Source organism: Peromyscus californicus, unplaced genomic scaffold (assembly GCF_007827085.1).
Source record: "Peromyscus californicus insignis strain IS unplaced genomic scaffold, ASM782708v3 Scaffold_7__1_contigs__length_154581171, whole genome shotgun sequence".
NCBI lineage: Eukaryota > Metazoa > Chordata > Mammalia > Rodentia > Cricetidae > Peromyscus > Peromyscus californicus.
The window spans coordinates 131,547,214-131,564,039 of record NW_026294595.1 but is presented as its reverse complement, the minus strand read 5'-3'; the positions used below and the strand labels follow the sequence as shown (position 1 = coordinate 131,564,039).

The 16,826-nt window shown below is 55.3% G+C and overlaps 1 protein-coding gene across 1 annotated transcript in view; it reads left to right on the top strand.

Annotated features, from left to right (window-relative positions):
* Positions 1-565: 565 nt before the first annotated feature.
* The window catches only part of Soga1 (suppressor of glucose, autophagy associated 1), a 70,526-nt gene continuing 54,265 nt past the window's right edge, over positions 566-16,826 (top strand). The window contains exon 1 of the mRNA XM_052722570.1: positions 566-1,614. Coding sequence (XP_052578530.1) covers positions 934-1,614 — 681 coding nt within the window. The 5' untranslated portion in view covers positions 566-933. The remainder of the gene's footprint in view (positions 1,615-16,826) is intronic.

Sequence of the window (16,826 nt, the reverse complement as noted above, 5' to 3'; positions counted from 1 at the left end):
AGCGGTCAGGCAGGAGGAGTCCAGTACACTCGGCAGGCATGAGGCTCCATCCTGGTTCCTCCGCTGACCAAGAGCCGACCGCGTGCTGGGTCATGCTTCAGTTTACCGTTCTAGGCGATGGGGTCGTTTGTCATGCCCAGCTAAAGGGGGCGGAGTTCGCGCAGGCTCAGCACCCGCAAGGGGCTCGCGGCGCGGTGCTGGGTGTGCATGGATGCTGGCTCCGGCCCTTTGAGGTCCGCGGGGCCTCTGCCGGGGAATATCCTCTCCTGCCATCGACGAGGCCCCCACGGCGACGCCAGACTCCCAGGCTCCACGGCCGGGTGCGATCCCCCAGCCCGCACGGGAGCAGCCAGTGTCCGGGAGCTGCCGCAGCAAGCCGAGGCCGCGGCTGCCCAGGCCTGCCTGACCCTCGAGGGGGTCGCTGTTGCCTCGCGGATCCCTCCCTCGCTCCCCGCCCGCGTCCCTCCCCGCTGCTCCCGCCGCGTCCGCCTTTTGTTCGCCGAGCCGCGCGCCCCCGAGCCGAGGCGGCGGGGCGGGGAACTGGCGGGGCTGCGTGGGGGGCGGGCCGCGCCGGGCGGAGCCGGGGCCCTGGCCTCAGCCGGACTGGGAGTCCGAGGCGGCGATCGCCGAACAGGCGGCAGCCGGGGTCCGGGCTCGCTCCGAGGGCGCGGCGAGGCGGAGGGGGCGGGCACCGGGCGGAGCCGGAGCCGGAGTCGCGGTGCCTGGAGGAGATCGGGCCGCGCGCTGCGAGCACAAAGTAGCGGAGAGGCCGCGCGGCGCGGGCCAGGGCCCGAGCGCAGTCCCCGGACGCAGGAGGCCGGAGCGCAGTCGCGGCCTGAGCGGCGGGAGCGCATCCGGGACCCGCCGCAGGGACCCCCAGACCGGCCGCTCCCGGGCCATGCGCGCCGCTCGCTGAGACCCGGAGAGGCCGCGATGGAGGCGCCAGCGGGAGAGTCATCGGCGCGGGGCTACTGCCCCCCGCCTGCTCCCGCGCCCGCCACGGAAAGGAAGAAGAGCCACCGCGCGCCATCGCCAGCCCGGCCCAAGGACGTGGCCGGCTGGTCTCTGGCCAAGGGCCGCCGCGGCACAGGCCCGGGCGCCGCTGCAGCCTGTGGCGCCGCGTCCTCGGCGAGGCCGGACAAGAAGGGGCGCACGGTGACGCCTGGAGCCCGGGGCGCGGGGCCGCGGGTGGCCGGGGTGCGCACGGGGGTCCGCGCCAAGGGCCGCCCTCGTCCGGGTACCGGGCCGCGCCCGCCGCCGCCGCCGCCCAGCCTCACCGACAGCAGCTCAGAGGTGTCGGACTGCGCGTCGGAGGAGGCGCGCCTGCTGGGCCTGGAGCTGGCGCTGAGCAGCGACGCCGAGTCTGCGGCGGGTGGCCCGGCGGGGACCCGCACCGGGCAGCCGCCCCAACCCGCACCGTCGGGGCAGCAGCCTCCGCGGCCGCCCGCCTCCCCGGATGAGCCGTCGGGGGCAGCATCGTCGGTGGGCAGCAGCCGCCTGCCACTCAGCGCCTCGCTCGCCTTCTCCGACCTCACCGAGGAGATGCTGGACTGCGGGCCCGGCGGCTTGGTGCGGGAGCTGGAAGAGCTGCGTTCCGAGAACGACTATCTCAAGGTGGGGACCTAGAGGGGAAGGGGAGTCGCAGGGTTTGGGGAGGAGGATCTGCCATCCTGGCTCAAGAGCCCCAGGACCTGAGGCCCTGAGGCCACAGCCGGCCACTTTAACACTGAACAAGCAGGGAGAGAGTTCCTCACCTTCTTTTCCTACTCTTCTCCTGAGGGGGATCTTGGATAAGATACTGACTAAAGGACCCCAATGTGCATCCCCCTCCCCGTAAAACTGCTTTGGAGGATGCTCGGTGTGTCGAGGGGCGGGGGATAGTCAGCCACGGCTGACCTCTGCTTTAAGCCGCCTCGGACACCGCCCCCGGGTCAGCGGGCCTTCCTTGCCTCTCCTCTCTGGGGCCAACATTGATGTGTCTGGCTGCCAGGGTAACCGTGGCTATCCCCTGGCAAGGAGAGCCAGAACACCATCCTTAGTCCTTACCCAGGGCTTCCCCGGCAGGCCTGTCCTCGCCTGCCTTTTGGGGCGGGACCAGTTTGAAAGCATGACATCTGGGAACATCCCCTTGGCTGGAGTCCACTTCCGCCCAGTCTAACGGTCCCACAGCCTGAGAGGATGATGTCGTGGGAGAACTGGTTCAGAGGCCACTTCCTCAATCCCAGGATATTGTCTTCTGTCCCTTCTGAGGGAGGCTTGGGCAGACATGGCCGGTGCTGCCTGCCTGAGGAGGGAAGCTGCCCTCTTGGATAGGGGTATTCCCTTTGTGTGTGGGGGGGACTGCAGAGCTGCCTGGGAAGAAAAAGGGGCTGTGCCTGGGCACCTAGGTGCATCCCGTGCTCTGGCTCCCTGTCCCCTGACACGGTGGCAACTATGGGGACAGCCCTGCCCTGGCTTCTTGACCTTGGTGTGGGAAGCTGGCATCTTCACGGGCTGTACTGCCACTGCTAGAAGAGACTGCAATGTTGTCTGCACTTGTCTGCTGATGGCCTGGCACGACACCCAGAGTGGCCTGGCCAGCAGCCATGGAGTTGACGGCACTCTAATGACATGTCTGCCCTGCAGCACTTAACTGCCTCTCCTGGTTCCACTGTCTAGAAGGGTTTCTTCTTCCTTAGCCTGTTGGGGTGTTCCTCTTGCTCTCCTTTGGGTCCTCTGGCCCACATGTTCTCAGTAAACTCCTGCACACTAGAGAACACAGGTCCATCTGAGAAATGGTCATCTGCTACCTGTTCCTAGCCGGAACCTCCCCCAGGCCAGGCTTCCATTCTTTTTCTGTTAAATGGGAGTATGAGTCTTCACAAAGGCTTCACTCGGTGTTGACAATCGGGGGTTGGGTCAGTTTGTGGAGGGTGGGAGGATGGAGACAGCCTCCTGGATGCTCCCTGTGTTCCCAACCTGAGCTGCTCCAGACCTGGACCTGACTCCAGCAAATGAGGGTAACTCGTAGTTCTTGATTTGGTTTCTTCCTGCCCCTATCCTGGATCCCTTCCTGTGCCCCCAGGAAGTGGATCTGAACCTCCTGAACCCCATCTGAAACCACCCATGAGTATGCAGATGGGAAGGTGGTCCCAGGGGCCTTCGGGTTGAGCCTAGGTTCTCCTAGAGACCAGGACCCACCTGGGAACATTCCATTTCCGGGTCAGGTTGAGCCTCAGTTTCTACCATCCATTTGTAGTTGAGTCTTCCTGCACAAGCTTTGGACCACTGCTGGACCTGTAGCTTCTTGACTGTGTGATCTTGGGCACCTTACTTCCCATGATTGGACCTGAGTTTTTCTCATCTTAAGAATTAAACAGTTACACACAGGTCATCCTTAAAGTTTAAATGTGCACGTAGCTACAGAGCACTTGGTGCTGTAGATTTCTATCCTGATGTCACTTGCTGCTCGCAGGATAGAGACCTTGTGCATCTGTCAAATTGGTTTGTGACTTCTGTGGGAGCAGGCTGGGCTCTTCCTCCTGACCTTGAATCCATTCATTCATTCATTCACTCACTCACTCACTCACTCACTCACTGTTTGCTTAGAGCTTAGCAGTATAGTGCAGATTCGGGGGAGTAACTGAGCTAGGGAGAGCCTCTGGAGAGACCAGAGTTAAACAATAGTCGACTAAACACAGTGTGGCTGGTGAGCAGGGTGAGATGGCTAACTGCCAAGGGCACAGGGAGGTGAGGCTGGGGTCTCAGGGAGGCCGGGAGCTGAGAGATGATGGAGCCAGCAGAATAAGAGGCTGAAGTAGAACATTCTGGGCTGAAGAAAGTTGAGAAGGTGTTGGGCGAGGAAGGGAGTCACGCTGACTCTTGTTGCGCACATTCGGGCGGTAGCCACACTGCTCCAGGCAGCCAGGGCAGGGAGAAAGAGAGCATCAGTCTCCTGTGTGTTTCCTGCCTCTCTGAGCCTCTTTACATCTGAGGTGTAGAAACTGGGTAAGAAGGAGGATGACTCCAAGTCCCCAGCATATCCACTGCAGACTGACCATATGAGTGGGAGGGAACGCCCTGGACTCTGGGTGGCCCTTTTCAGGGTCACCTTCCAGTTTGTGTGTGTGCTAGGGGATGTCGGGGTGGGGGTAACTGTCAACCAGGAAGGACCCTCGGGTGACTGCATATCTCCCGTCTCTTGAAGTCTTGTTCTGGGGCCCAGGTGAGGGAGGTACAGCCTCTGCCAGTGAGAAGACAAAAAGCACTTCTTCGGGGAAGGTGGCGAGCTTGGTATCCCTGGAACTCTTCAGAGAGTGGATACAGGCGTTGGGTTTGTCGGGAGCATTGTGTAAATGGTCCTGAGTGTGGTTGTGATCACTGGGGAGCAACTAGGGAGACAGCCATGATGGTTACAGTAGAGCTGTCTGACCTGGGGCCCCTTCTGGTCAAGGTGCCTGAGGGTTATCTGCTGGGCTTTTCAGGACCCAGAGATACACGGCTTCAGCCAGGTTAAACTGTGTTTGACTTTCAAAGCCCCAGTGGTCTAAATTACCTGTGACCACTAACTGTTACCCATGTGCCATGGGTATCTCAGTACTAGAGCTGGCTTTGAGACCTGATTCTACCATTTACTGTGTGGTCACGGGCAAGTGGCCGGGCACTCGGAGCTGCTTTTGTTTTTTTTTTTTTTTTCATCTGTCTAATGGAGATGGTGGGGTGTGCCTGGACAGTCTCCAAGGATTGTTTTCAGCAATCAGGGAGATGTGAACAGTCAGGAAAACATCTCGTAAAGCGAAGTCCTTGTATCTCGTGAGGAATTGTTACGATTCTGAGCCAATGAGCAGACAGGATGTCTGTGTGTTCATTCTTGGAGGAACTGGGAGGAGCCAGGGGAGTGAGTTTCCTTAGCCCTTGAGTATTAATACATTGGGTGCTGCTTCAGGGGGGGACAGGAAGGCATGATCATATTTCCCACTGCACAGATAGGTAACAGGGAGCCAAGGCACCCTACTAGGGTTCCAACTGTGAGGGATAGATACTGCTCACAAGGGCCCAGAGGAAAACCTTCACTGACTGGCGATGGACAAGTGGAGGCCCCAGGATTCCCTTACAGCCAGCATTCCAACTTTGCTGTTCTATCTTGGTCCTGTTCCGTCTGCCATGTGGCCAGCATGATTGAGCTTTTGGTTGCTACTGACATGTCTGGTCATGGATGGAGGTTGGTGAGAGGAATCCTGTGGGCCAGGTGCCAGGCTAAGATTTGTAGGGAGCAAATGGTGAGCAAGCTCAGGTGTGGGAGTGTTTGCCTCTCATGCACAAAACCTTGGGTTCCATCTCTAGACCCACAGAAACCAGACATGCCTGTAATCCTGGCATTCAGGAGGCAGAGGCAGAAGGGCCAGAAGTTGAAGGCCATCCTCAGCAACATAGTGAGTTCAAGGCCAGCTTAAGCTAAGACTGGGTCTCAAAAGCAAAAACTCAAAAGGCTGATATCCAAGCCTGCAGGTGGGGGTGTGCCTCTAGGGGGATCACTTCTGTAAAATGGGGGTTCAGTGTGTCATGGACCTCTTGATTGTGAAGGTGCGTGTCCATTGTTTCAGCCCAGTCGTGGCCCTTTCCTCTCTCCTCCCTTCCTCTGATGTCATCCAGAGTCTTCTGAGCGGTAGGCCTTGGGCAGTTCTGCAAAACTCCTGAGAGGCATAGGAGGGACCCAGTCTGTCCCATGTCCCCTGGTCCCTGCCCTGAGTCACAGCTTCTAGCTGAGGGGCAGGGCTTGGGGGCTGGGGGAGCAGCTCCAGCAGAGAGAAGATGAGGTGGCTGAGGAGATCGCAAAGCTCAGAGTGCTTTACAAGGGCCTGGACACACATAAACACATGTACGCTCATGCGGAGCTCAAGCCCAGAGACCCGCAGCTATTCGTGCCTGGCTGATGTATACATTCAGTGACTCACTTATGCTATATTCTTCCAGAGGCCAGCCTCCGGGCACAGTCACTGTGGATCCACATGGAAAGCAGTATACAGACCCGTGCAGATAGACCCTTCATGCCACACACTACCAAACACATCACATATCAGCAGGAGAAACACACCCTTCTACACACAGCCTGGACACACCCTCAGACACATAGGAAGTCCACATACATGTGAAGGTGTGCACATAAATACACACAGACATTATCTACACATACCAGCATCCCTGGGAACCCAGGGACATCCTTGACAGGTGACAGAGTCACTGACTCACCCAGATACCCCGAACTGCCCCTTCCTCAGAAAGCAACAGACCTTTGCACGTGGACCTGAGGCTCAACAGATTTCAGGTGGATACAAAGAGGTGCACAGATATAGGATGGACACAAATCTTCATACCCATTAGCAGAGACACAAAGGCTGACCATGCAAATGCCAGACATGGTGTTTGCCTAACCAGGGCACCCAGACATGCATGGTCATACACACACGCACACATACACACACACACACACACACACACACACACACACACGTCCGCTTACACTGACTGTGACATTTCACCTACACACATAAACACAGGAAGACTTACTTGGCCAATGTCCCCCCCGGAGCTACTGTGTATGGCCCTACTGTTTCCAGCTGCTCATAAGGCTTCCTCTTAGCAGACTGCTGGGGACTGGGAGTGGAGTCAGGACTGGAGTTTGTAACCGCCCGGATCTGGGGTCCCAGGAGCCCAACTGAAGAAGGCTGGCAGTGGAGGGCGTCTGCAGGTCTCCATGACTGAGAAGCGGTGCCAGAGCTCCCCAGGCTTCTGAGCCAGGCCCTGTGGGGCCCAGGGAAATAGACAGCAAGCCCGCCCCAGAAGGAACACTGCCTCAGGGTAACTTCTGATCTCTTTGGAATTTCCTGCTTATCCTGTCTCCCTCGGCTGCAAGCTACAGAGGCCACGATGCACTGATCCGTAGAGGGTGCCCATGTGTAGTCTGGAACTTAAAGAAGTGAGAAGTGGTGCAGGCACCTGAGAGCAGCTGAGTGGACTTCCTGAAGGAGGAGACATCACAGTTGCAGGGTTGCCTGAGTGACTGCCTTGGTGCTCAGCTTCTGGAACAGGGCCTGGCACAATTGAGTGGGTGGGTGGGGCTCATTAAATAGCTGTGTATGCCTGATTGATCAGCTGTGGTTCTGGTCTGGCAATGGATGATAGGTTTAAAAAGGAGGGCTGGAGCTGGGTGGTGGTGGTTCATGCTCATAGTCCCAACACTCAGGAGGCTGGGGCAGGAGTTCAAGGCCAGCCTGTGCTATGTAGAGTGAGTCCCTGTCAGGAAAGGACAGAGTGAGAGGGAAGACAGGAGAATAGAGTTGAGTCATGGGTGTGAGAGTCGTGGAAGGGGAGGCCCTCTTGAAGGGCACTAAGTTCCAGTCCGGTAGAGCCTTGACTGGAAGGTAGCCTTGTTGGTTGGTAGCAGGGCTGGGGCCATGTGGCCCTAGCAGCAGGCACCAGACTGCTCCTATCTCAGGAGGCCAATGAGAGAGGGAGCAAGGAAGATTGTGAGGTCTCCTAGGCACACTCCTTCTTTAGAATTAGGTCTGAGGCCAAGCCTCACCTTGTTACTTCCTTCCTATGCATGTTGCCTGTTGGAGCCTCAGTCTTCCGGTCTGTACAGTGGGAGTTCAATCCCTTTCTTGCAGACACTTGGGGAGATAAGAGTCCAGGCATATAGCAGCCCATCACCATCCTGTGTACAGAAGATGGGAGGGACCCCAGGCTCTGGGTAGCTTCTATAGCAGAGGGACCCCCCAGAAGAGGGCTTGGTTAAGTTCAAGCCAGAGGCCTGGCGAGCAGCCAGGGTTCTAACTGTGGCCAACCTCCTAGCTTCTAAGGAATGACATCATTTGTAGTCAATACACACCCCTCTGGTGCAGGAAGGAGGGGCCCCCTGGGGCCAGCACCTTGGCTGCGGTTGCTGGCTGCCCCGAGGTGAGGCAGGAGTCCAAGGAGGTAGAAGCTATAGACCATCCATCCCTTCCTTGTCTCGGCCAGAAGGACCGAAAGCAAGGGATTTGGAATGAACAAGCCTGGGCTACAGCCCTAGGCCTGCACTTTGGTTCTCCGTGTTTCCGTTTCATGAGCCTCAGCTCTATAAAATGCTCTGCACAGTTGCCATGAAGATTTCTCATGAGGGAGTATTTGAGGAGCTGGCCCTCTCTGCTTATCATCATCCTGGTTCTCAGCCCTTACCCTCAGCGGCAGAAGGCTCTGGTCTGACCCAGGAGAGCCCTGGGTCCTGGGTTTCAGGCGGCTGCTAGTTCTTGGATGTGCCTGTCTGTCTGGGAGGTGTGTGGAGCCACGTTTCTCCTTGCAGCTCACTTACCCAAAGTCACTCTTCCCGTGATGGCCAAAGCCTGTGCCTTACATGGAATCTGGTAATGCTTGCTTACTGGTGGAGGACCACTCCTGGGGCCCCTATTCCAAGATAGTGGTCCCCTCCTGCCTGGGCCACAGATGGAAATAGAGGTGGCTGGTGGGGTTCCCCGACTGCCTGAGCCTGCTTGACTCTTCTGGACTGTTCAATAGCACCAGTTTGCTTGGTCACTCCTCGCTGGTCCTGCATTGCCCAGGCACCACCCCTCCTGGCCCAGCCTGTGGCTGAGCTGCCTATGAGGTCACACTTCCACAGCCTTTCCACCCAGACTCCCCCACGGCTTCGCCCTTTCGTTACCCCATCCATTCCTCCACCCCCTTCCACGAGTTCAGCTGGAGCAGTGCCTGGGGCCTGCTCCGGGGCAGGTTTCCTGTGTCAGGTACCACGGAGATTTGTGGGGACTCCTTGGTGGGGCATTCATCCTACAGTGCCTAGATTGTTAACCAGTAATTCTCAGTTTCACAGCAGCCCCTCCTGGTGTTCGGCAGGGCACAGCATGGACCTTCCAGAATGTTTCGCCCTCCCTTCTACCCAGGCTTACACTGCAGCCCAGGAAGGTTAGGAGCTTGCTGGTCACATAGCCTGTAAATGACAAGAGGGACTCAGGCTATGTGGCTCTTTTGACTGTTAAATCCTCAACTCCCTGCTCTCTGCTGTTCTAGACTTGGCTGAAGCCCAGAGGCTGGGGGAAGTTGTCAACAAATCTTGGTCCAAAGCTGCCTACCTTCCTGTGCACTGGGACAGGAGGAGGAACAGGGTTTGGTGCTCCCCAGAGTGTGCCCAAGCAGCACAGGGCCTGCTTTCCCCTAAAGGCATTGAATCGGACAGTGACAAGCCAGATGTGACCTTGGTGGGCAGTAGTCTCTGGGCATCTCCCCAGCCTTGATCAATGTGCATACGCGCAGACACACACACACACACACACACACACACACACACACACACACACACACACACATACACACACACACACACACGAGTGAGCAAGCGAGTGAGGAGCATCTGCTTCATGTGCAGAGATGTGCCAGGCCTGGAGACCACCTCACTGGCTGGGGGCCTTCTCTCCCTCAGCCTCAGTTTGCTCCTCTGTGAAGTGGGAAGGTAAGAATAGTGCCAGCCACAAAGGATCATCACTGAGAAAGAGATGATGGCTCCTGGTCTTCACTAGTGTCTAGCAGAGATGGTCCAGGTTATGAGCCTCAAGTTCTCACCATTGACCCCTCTCATTTCAGGCTTCTTGCCTGCTGGAGATGTAGGGAATAGCTGTGCACTGTTGGCATGGGCCTGGCTCGGTCACTCTCTCTGCTGTCTATGGTGTTGGATAGGCAGGTCCCAGAGTCAGGATCAGACTTCTTCAGTGCCAACAGAACAAGGGCCACTGAGGTCTGTGACCCCACGATGCTTGGTTGGATGTGGCCTTCATCTAGGAACCTTGGCTCTCACTCCGCCAAACTCCTGCCCAAAGAGGCTAAGCTGAAGTGAGCTTGCACCGGAGACGGAGCCCAGAGTCCCTCTCAGCCTCTGCCCGCTCTGTGAAGGATGGAGCCTTTTGAGTTCCCCATCCCCTTGCCTGTGTCTCGAGCATTTGAATTTGAGCCGAGAGGGAAGTGAAGCCTTTTGCAGCCCTCCTCTGGGGTCCACGTGCGATGATCTCATCTGGAGCCTTGTCAGAGTCCCGGGGAGCAGGGAGAGGACAGCAGATGGCTTTTCTGGCCTTTTGGGTGGGGTTGGCATGCTGTCCCCGTGGCCACTGCTGGCCACCCTGCTGGTCAGCTCTTCCAGGCCTGGGGTAGGTTGCCAGAGCCGGGGTGGGTGACAAGTGGCCTAGAGCCAGGGTGGCAGATGGGTGGGCAGCCCGGGCCTTGACCCAAGGGAATGATAGCCACATGGTAGCCAGGTGGTGTGGGAGGAGGTGGGCAGGGCAGAGCCCCTATTTCTCTGTAGAGCGGTTGATGTGAGAGAAGTTCCTGGGCCCATTTATGACTCAACTTTGCCGGTCCATTCCTGAGTCTGCCTGCTCATTGGCCAGTTGGGTAGGAGCTGGGAAGGAAGTGATCCATTTGGGTTAGATTTGGAATCTGTCACGGCTGTGGCCTTGTGTCACAGTTGAAGCCTCCTTGGACATTACCTCAGAGTCTAAAGGCGGTTGGCTGCCGCTGCACAGTGGGATGGTGGTGCTCTCCTCAGGCTGGCTGCTCACTCTTAGCTGTCCTTGAACCTCTCGTGTGTGCCAGGCCAGGCCTGTCGTGACGTCGCTAGTGTCAGAGACAAGCTTTCCACAGTCAAGTAGACAAATAAGTAAAATGAATGTCACAGGTAAGACCGTGACACCCAGTGTGAGGGAAAGAGACGTCTAGGCTGCAAGGCTTCAAAGGAGGCCTAGGCAGGAGGTGCCACATGCCATTCAGCGCAGGAATGACAGGCTGAGAGCCGGGACGGGTCAGGTGATTTCTGCTGCAGGGGGAAGACTCGAATGGCTGGAGTGTGGCCCACATAAGGTAGCTGAGCGACATGGATGTGAGAAGTGAGCGGGGTCGGGCTTGGGGGAGCCTGTGCTTCTGGGACAGGTTCGTTCTGCATGTGGTGAAAGAGTTTGCCTCCGTGGAGGTTTTGTTTTACTTTGCTTTTATCTGTTTGAAGCAGGGTCTCACTGTAAAACAAAATTGACAAATGTGTTCAGTTCTATAACTGTTCATTCCAGTCAAGATATAAACTAAGGATGCAAAACAAGGTACATTAAAAAATTTTGTTTCTTCTTAAAAATTATCTATCTGTCTATCTATCTATCTATCTATCTATCTATCTATCTATCTATCTATCTATCTATCTATCTATCTTATCTCTCTACCTCCCTACCTACCTACCTAGCCGCCTTTCTATTATATTAACATGTGAGTGCAGGCATGCATGTGGAGGTCACAGGACAGCTTGTGGAAGATCAAGCTTAGCAGTGAAGACCTTTACCCACTGAACCATCTCACAGGTCCCAAACTGGATACACTAAAGCAATCGCTTTACCGTATTTAAGTTGTACCTAAGGGCTAAGAGTGTAGCTCAGGGCTGGAGCCTGGACTTGACCTGTGGGAGACAGCAGATTTAATCCTCAGCAACCAAAAAAAAGAAAGGGTCTAGAAGAGTTCGTTGTTTGCCCGAGTTTCCTCTGTAATCAAAGCCCTCCCTCTTCCGTGGTGTGTTCTCTGTCCCATAACCTTGCCCATCCAGAAAGGCACATACATGGCATCCCACAGTGTCTAGTGTGGCTGGCTTCCTTCATGGAGCCAGGGTACCAGATGCTTCCAGAGTCCTGTCCCTCTTCTGCTGTTGGAGTTCTGTTACACGGAGTGGCCACAGCTTATCCATTTGCCAGGCAGGAGACACATGGCTGTCCCCAGGTTTTGGTAACCACTGGAGTGTTTAAAATGAGGGAACATTTAAACAGTTTCAGTCACATGTATAAGCATTTTTTTTAAAGTCATTTTTTGGGGGTTGGAATGTACAAAGCAAGCGCTAATAAGCGCAAGACTCTGAGTTCAATCAACAGCCCTGGAGAAGGGAGGGAGGAAGGAAAAACCACAGCATATCTTATACAAGTTGGAGCAGCTTATTGGGATGAGGGGTGACCATGACAAGGATGACATCTGGTCATTTCAACCTGGCTCTGGCCACCAGGCCTACTGTGGCACTCACTAATTGTTCAAGCACAGAGATGTGTTTGAGGTAGTCGGTGCTTGGTGTTTTTGAGGTGAAAAGTTGGGAGGCCAGGATGGAGCAGCAGGAGGCCCAGACAGTGCAGAGTACATGGGAGCTTACTGTGTTAGGATGTCCGTTCCCAGCTTCAGACTCAGCCTCAGCATAGCTAGGATCTCAAACGTGGTCTGCAGGGCTCCTCGGTGGCACTGGGAGCTACTTTTGGGTGGGAGAGTCGAAGATCTCCACCTATTAATTCATAGGCTGCCAAGTGGCAACATCTTCTAGTCTTCAGGAACCTTACGTCCCCTAGACTACTTCTCTGTCCCTTAAGGAGCAGGTTGGGGCAGGGCTGTCTCTGGGGTCAGATTATCCACTGCCATTTGCTGTGTATCTGCAAAGGGATGTCATGTCCAGTCTTTTTCATTTCCCACAGCCCAAATCCATCCTGCATATGCTTTGCTCTCATATACAAGGACTTACTCCCCACTTGGTCCTTATTGGACAGCAGACCAGTAATCCCACAGCCACGTGGCAACATATAGATTAATAGAAATGGGTTGAATTAAGTTATAAGAGCTAGCTAGCAAGAAGCCTGACCCATAGGCCATACAGTTTGTAAGTAATGTAAGCCTTTATATGTTTACATGGGTCCAAGCGACTGTGGGACTGGATGGGACACAGGAAAACTTCCGACTACAACAACTATGATATAGTTACGTGTGTTTATAAACTCATGAGTTCTGGTGGCTGCTTTGTTAACTACTGTAATTTCAATACTGATGAGCATGAACAATATTTTACATTTTTGCAACAACCATTATAGGATATGAAAATATTAGTGGTTTTTTTAGTGTCCAAGTCCTGGATGCTTCCGATATAGTTTCAGTTTGTTCTTGAGTCCATAATGGAAGGAGATGCTAATTTTGAGAGGTTAGTGAAAATAAATGTGTGACTTTGCTGAGTAGCGACACAGAGGAGGCGTCCCAAGGGAAGCATTCTGTCCAGGGCTCTTGCCTGGCTGGGTAGCTCGGCATACCCCACCTTCCCTGTGATGCTCACAGCTCTCTGCAGAACAGGGATTCCTGGCCTGCCTTAGCCAGCACTTTCTGTGAGGACCCATGAGATGATTCACCAGGAATGTCTGTATAAACTATTGAGTCCTGTGCTACTCTGCAAGCCTATTATTAGTAGCATTCTGAGTTCATGTTCAGCCCAGCCTGAACCTAGAGACTCTTCCGGGCCAATTTCCCAGGAGTCCTGGGAATTGGTCATCTCTGGGAGGTTGCTTCCTGCCAGTAACCCTCTTGGGTCCCTGTGTGGACAGAGAGGCACTTGACATGTAGTAAGTGTGTGGGAAGCAGGCGGTCCCCTGGGCAGACCTTGCCACCCTCCTATGGTGGCACAGGGGTCTGCCTGGGCTCTATCTGCCCTTTCATACAAGCCCTACATCTGGGGTCAAAGGACAGAGACCCCAGGCTGTGGAGAGAGACCAGCAGGCCAACAGCTGACTTTTTCATTCATACCTACCCATGGTACTTGTTGCATTCCACATCCTAGTGATGCTGGGGACCAGGCATGGGTCAGACCCAGCCTTACCCTGCCCTGCCCTTCCTCAGGCAGTTAGAGGAAGAAAGAAGAAGAAAAAGTAAATACAGCCTTGTGTTGTAGCCATTAGGGACCCTGCAGTTCAGAGTGTAGATTCTGAATCAGATTAGGGGAGGGAGGGATGTTTTGGAAAGATGAGAGAGTTAGGAGCTGGCCTGGTGAAGGCCAGTAGAGCATAGGGAACGGCCTGAGTAAAGCTGGAGGAACGCAGTTAGCATCCCCTGGCCTAGGGCCATTGCCTTGTGTGGAATCCAGCCTCACCCCTCCCTAGCTTGAGCAGCTCTGGGAAAGTTCTGAGGCTCGGATGCTTCCTCTGCAAAATGGGAACATTTTCACCGCCTCCTTCACAGGGTTGGGGAGAGGATTGGCAGTCAGAAGTGCATGGATGGGCCTGTGTTCGTGGGCCTCCCTGTAGGCCATGCCAGCCTTTGAGTCCTAGCATATCTGGGCATGGGTGCAAGACAGAGTAGGGAACAGACTGGGGCATGGCCAGGGGTCAGGGGTCAGGGGCTTGGACCTGAGACAGAAGCCACCTGCTTTTTTCAGACTTCCTCTAATCAACAGGCATTGCCCTCCAGTCAGAGGTAAAGGAACTTGGAAAAGGGAAGATCATGCTGAGCTGTCGTCCTGAGACCCTGGCCTCCCCTTCCACTCCCTGTGTGCAGCCTGGCCTTAGAAGTTTGGGTTAAGCATCAAGGGATAGAGGGTGGCATGAAAACAGAGTCAAGAGGGACTGCTTGACGCCCTTCTTTAGCTTCCTAGGGTTGGTACAGTCTAGGGGTCTTGATCCAGCATTCAGAGCAGCCCTCGGATTGTGGGGTTGAGAATCGGGGTTCCCCAGACTCCAAAGTGGGCACTGCACAGTGTAGCCCCCATTTACATCTGAGGTAGAGGATGAGATTTGGAGAGCCCCCATGTTGGGAAGGGGAAACCCCAGGACCTTGTTCTATGAGTTTGAACCCTCCTTCTTGATGTCCTGTAGAAGAGTTCAAGCGGTAGCACCTCTGCGGGGCCTCTGGATTGTCTGTGAAGAAGCCAGGAGGCCTGTGTCTCCTCTCTTTTCAACCAGACCTGCCACTGTGGAGCCTCGAAAGGCAAAACCCTGTATGCAGGACCTAGGTGCTCAGAAGATGCCTGGGTTGGGCGTGGACACTTGGCTTCTGGGGCCCTTCCTCAGTGACTCCTTTCCCTGCCTCCACCTCAGGCCTGGACACCCAGAGTCTCTGCCTAAACTCTGCAGTGTCCAGTCTCTGTTGCACACACCCCAGGAGAAGCCCGTGTGGGCCACAAGCCTGCCTTTGTCAACTCAAGCCTCACATGGGACCGTGCCAGGAGGGGCTGGTGGGTGTTTTGCCTGCAGCTGGAGCAAGCCAGCAGAGGCCTCGGCCCCCCAAACCCTGTCAGATACAGAGCTGGCATGTCCACAACTGCCTGCACTGTGGTGAAGGCAGTTCCCTGAGAGACAGCTGCTCGGGGAGACATTCGTCCGCTTCTTCCCTGGACGTCCGTGTCAGGCCCGGGGCCAGGACTTGTGCTGAGATGGGACTCTTGTCTTCTGTGGGGAAGAAAATGGGAAAGAAATTCTTTACCTCAGAATCACTCAGGGGACCCACCCCCTAAGATTCTGACTCAGTAGGTCTGGATGGGAATATGTTTTTTTTTTTATCAGGTTTCCACTTTTTGGGGGTGCAGAGCATTGGGGTAGAACCATATCCCCCAGCATGTTAGGCAAACGCTACCAGTGAGCCATAGCACTGTCCCTGGGGACCACTGTCATTCAGAACCAGGTAGAGAAATTATGATTGACATTTTCTGTGTTTTTCAAAACTTGGTTTGACCGTGTACTACTCTCACAGAAGCCAGGTAGTTACTGAAAGCTAAGCTCGGAGGGATAGCAACCTCATGCATCTGTTAATGTGCCCAGCAGCGTGAGTCTGAGCATGCCCCCGTTCTCCCCTTGACTCATGCTGACCTGGAGCGTCACTCAGACCCCACATCCTCCCAGTCGCTGTGTTCTGTCAGAGCAACCAGGGGACTGTGTGAGCTGCTCACAGATGGCAAGGCTGCGTTTGTACGTGGGTCCCTGCAGCCGGGGCCGTGTGGATGTTATGTGTCTGCCTGCATCTCCTGCCCCTTACTTCCTGCTCCCTTCTGTGCCAGCTGAACGCCTCACTTCCTCATTTTTCTCACTGGCTGTCTCGCTTCCCCCCTTTCCACTTCCTGTCTGCCCAAGTACTGGGCATGGTGTCGGGGGGTGACTTTACTTTGGGATGGGGTGTCCACGGAGGTGACTGCCCCTCTGCAGCCAAAGGCAGGGTCATCCACTTTAGAGTGATGGTGAACACGCCCCAAGACACAGTCTGGTGTGGCGAGTGGTGATACACCGATCAGCTGTTAGTGGAGGGAGACAGCATGGGGGGGTGGACCAACTCTTACACAGAGTTTCAGACGAGCTGACGGAAGTGAGGAGCTGATGGGAGCTGGTGACAGAGGGGCAGTAGGTGGCCTTCCTGAATGAGGTCACCTGTAATTCCCTCCGCTTGAACCTCAAACCAGCTGGGCAGTGGTGGCGCACACCTTTAATCCCAGCACTCAGGAGGCAGAGGCAGCCAGATTCCCCAATTTGCCACTTCTGTCTGCCTTTCCTGTGTTCTGAGAAATAGTTCCAGAAGCCAGGCAGATGGATGTGAGGACCCTGGGGTGTGGGGAGGCCCAGATAACATGGCTTCTCACTTATCCATCAATCCAGCTGGCCACATCCCTTTCCCACAGGGAGCCACTGCAGCCAGGCCACAGTCTGGACCCATTGCGGTCTAGACCCACAGCCGGGCTTGTCTTGCTGGCAGGCAGATGTGAGGAGAGGCCCTATGATTCCTTTCCCAGACTATGGAGGCCCCTGGGGTCAGCAAAGGGTGTGGGGTGGGTACTCCCCTTTATTCCTATCATCTTCTGGGGACTCCAGCCTTCCAGATCTGGTTCCTTCTCCAGAGTGGCCTTTCTGTTCCTGGTTCCCTCCCTGCCTCCATCAGTACCAACCCTGAGTGCTTATCCTGGCGAGTGCCTCTGTCAAGGCTTCATTCCTGATGACTCAGTTTCCCTTCTCTGTGTGCAATCTTGTTTAAGATAACAGATATTATTCATGTTGGTGACT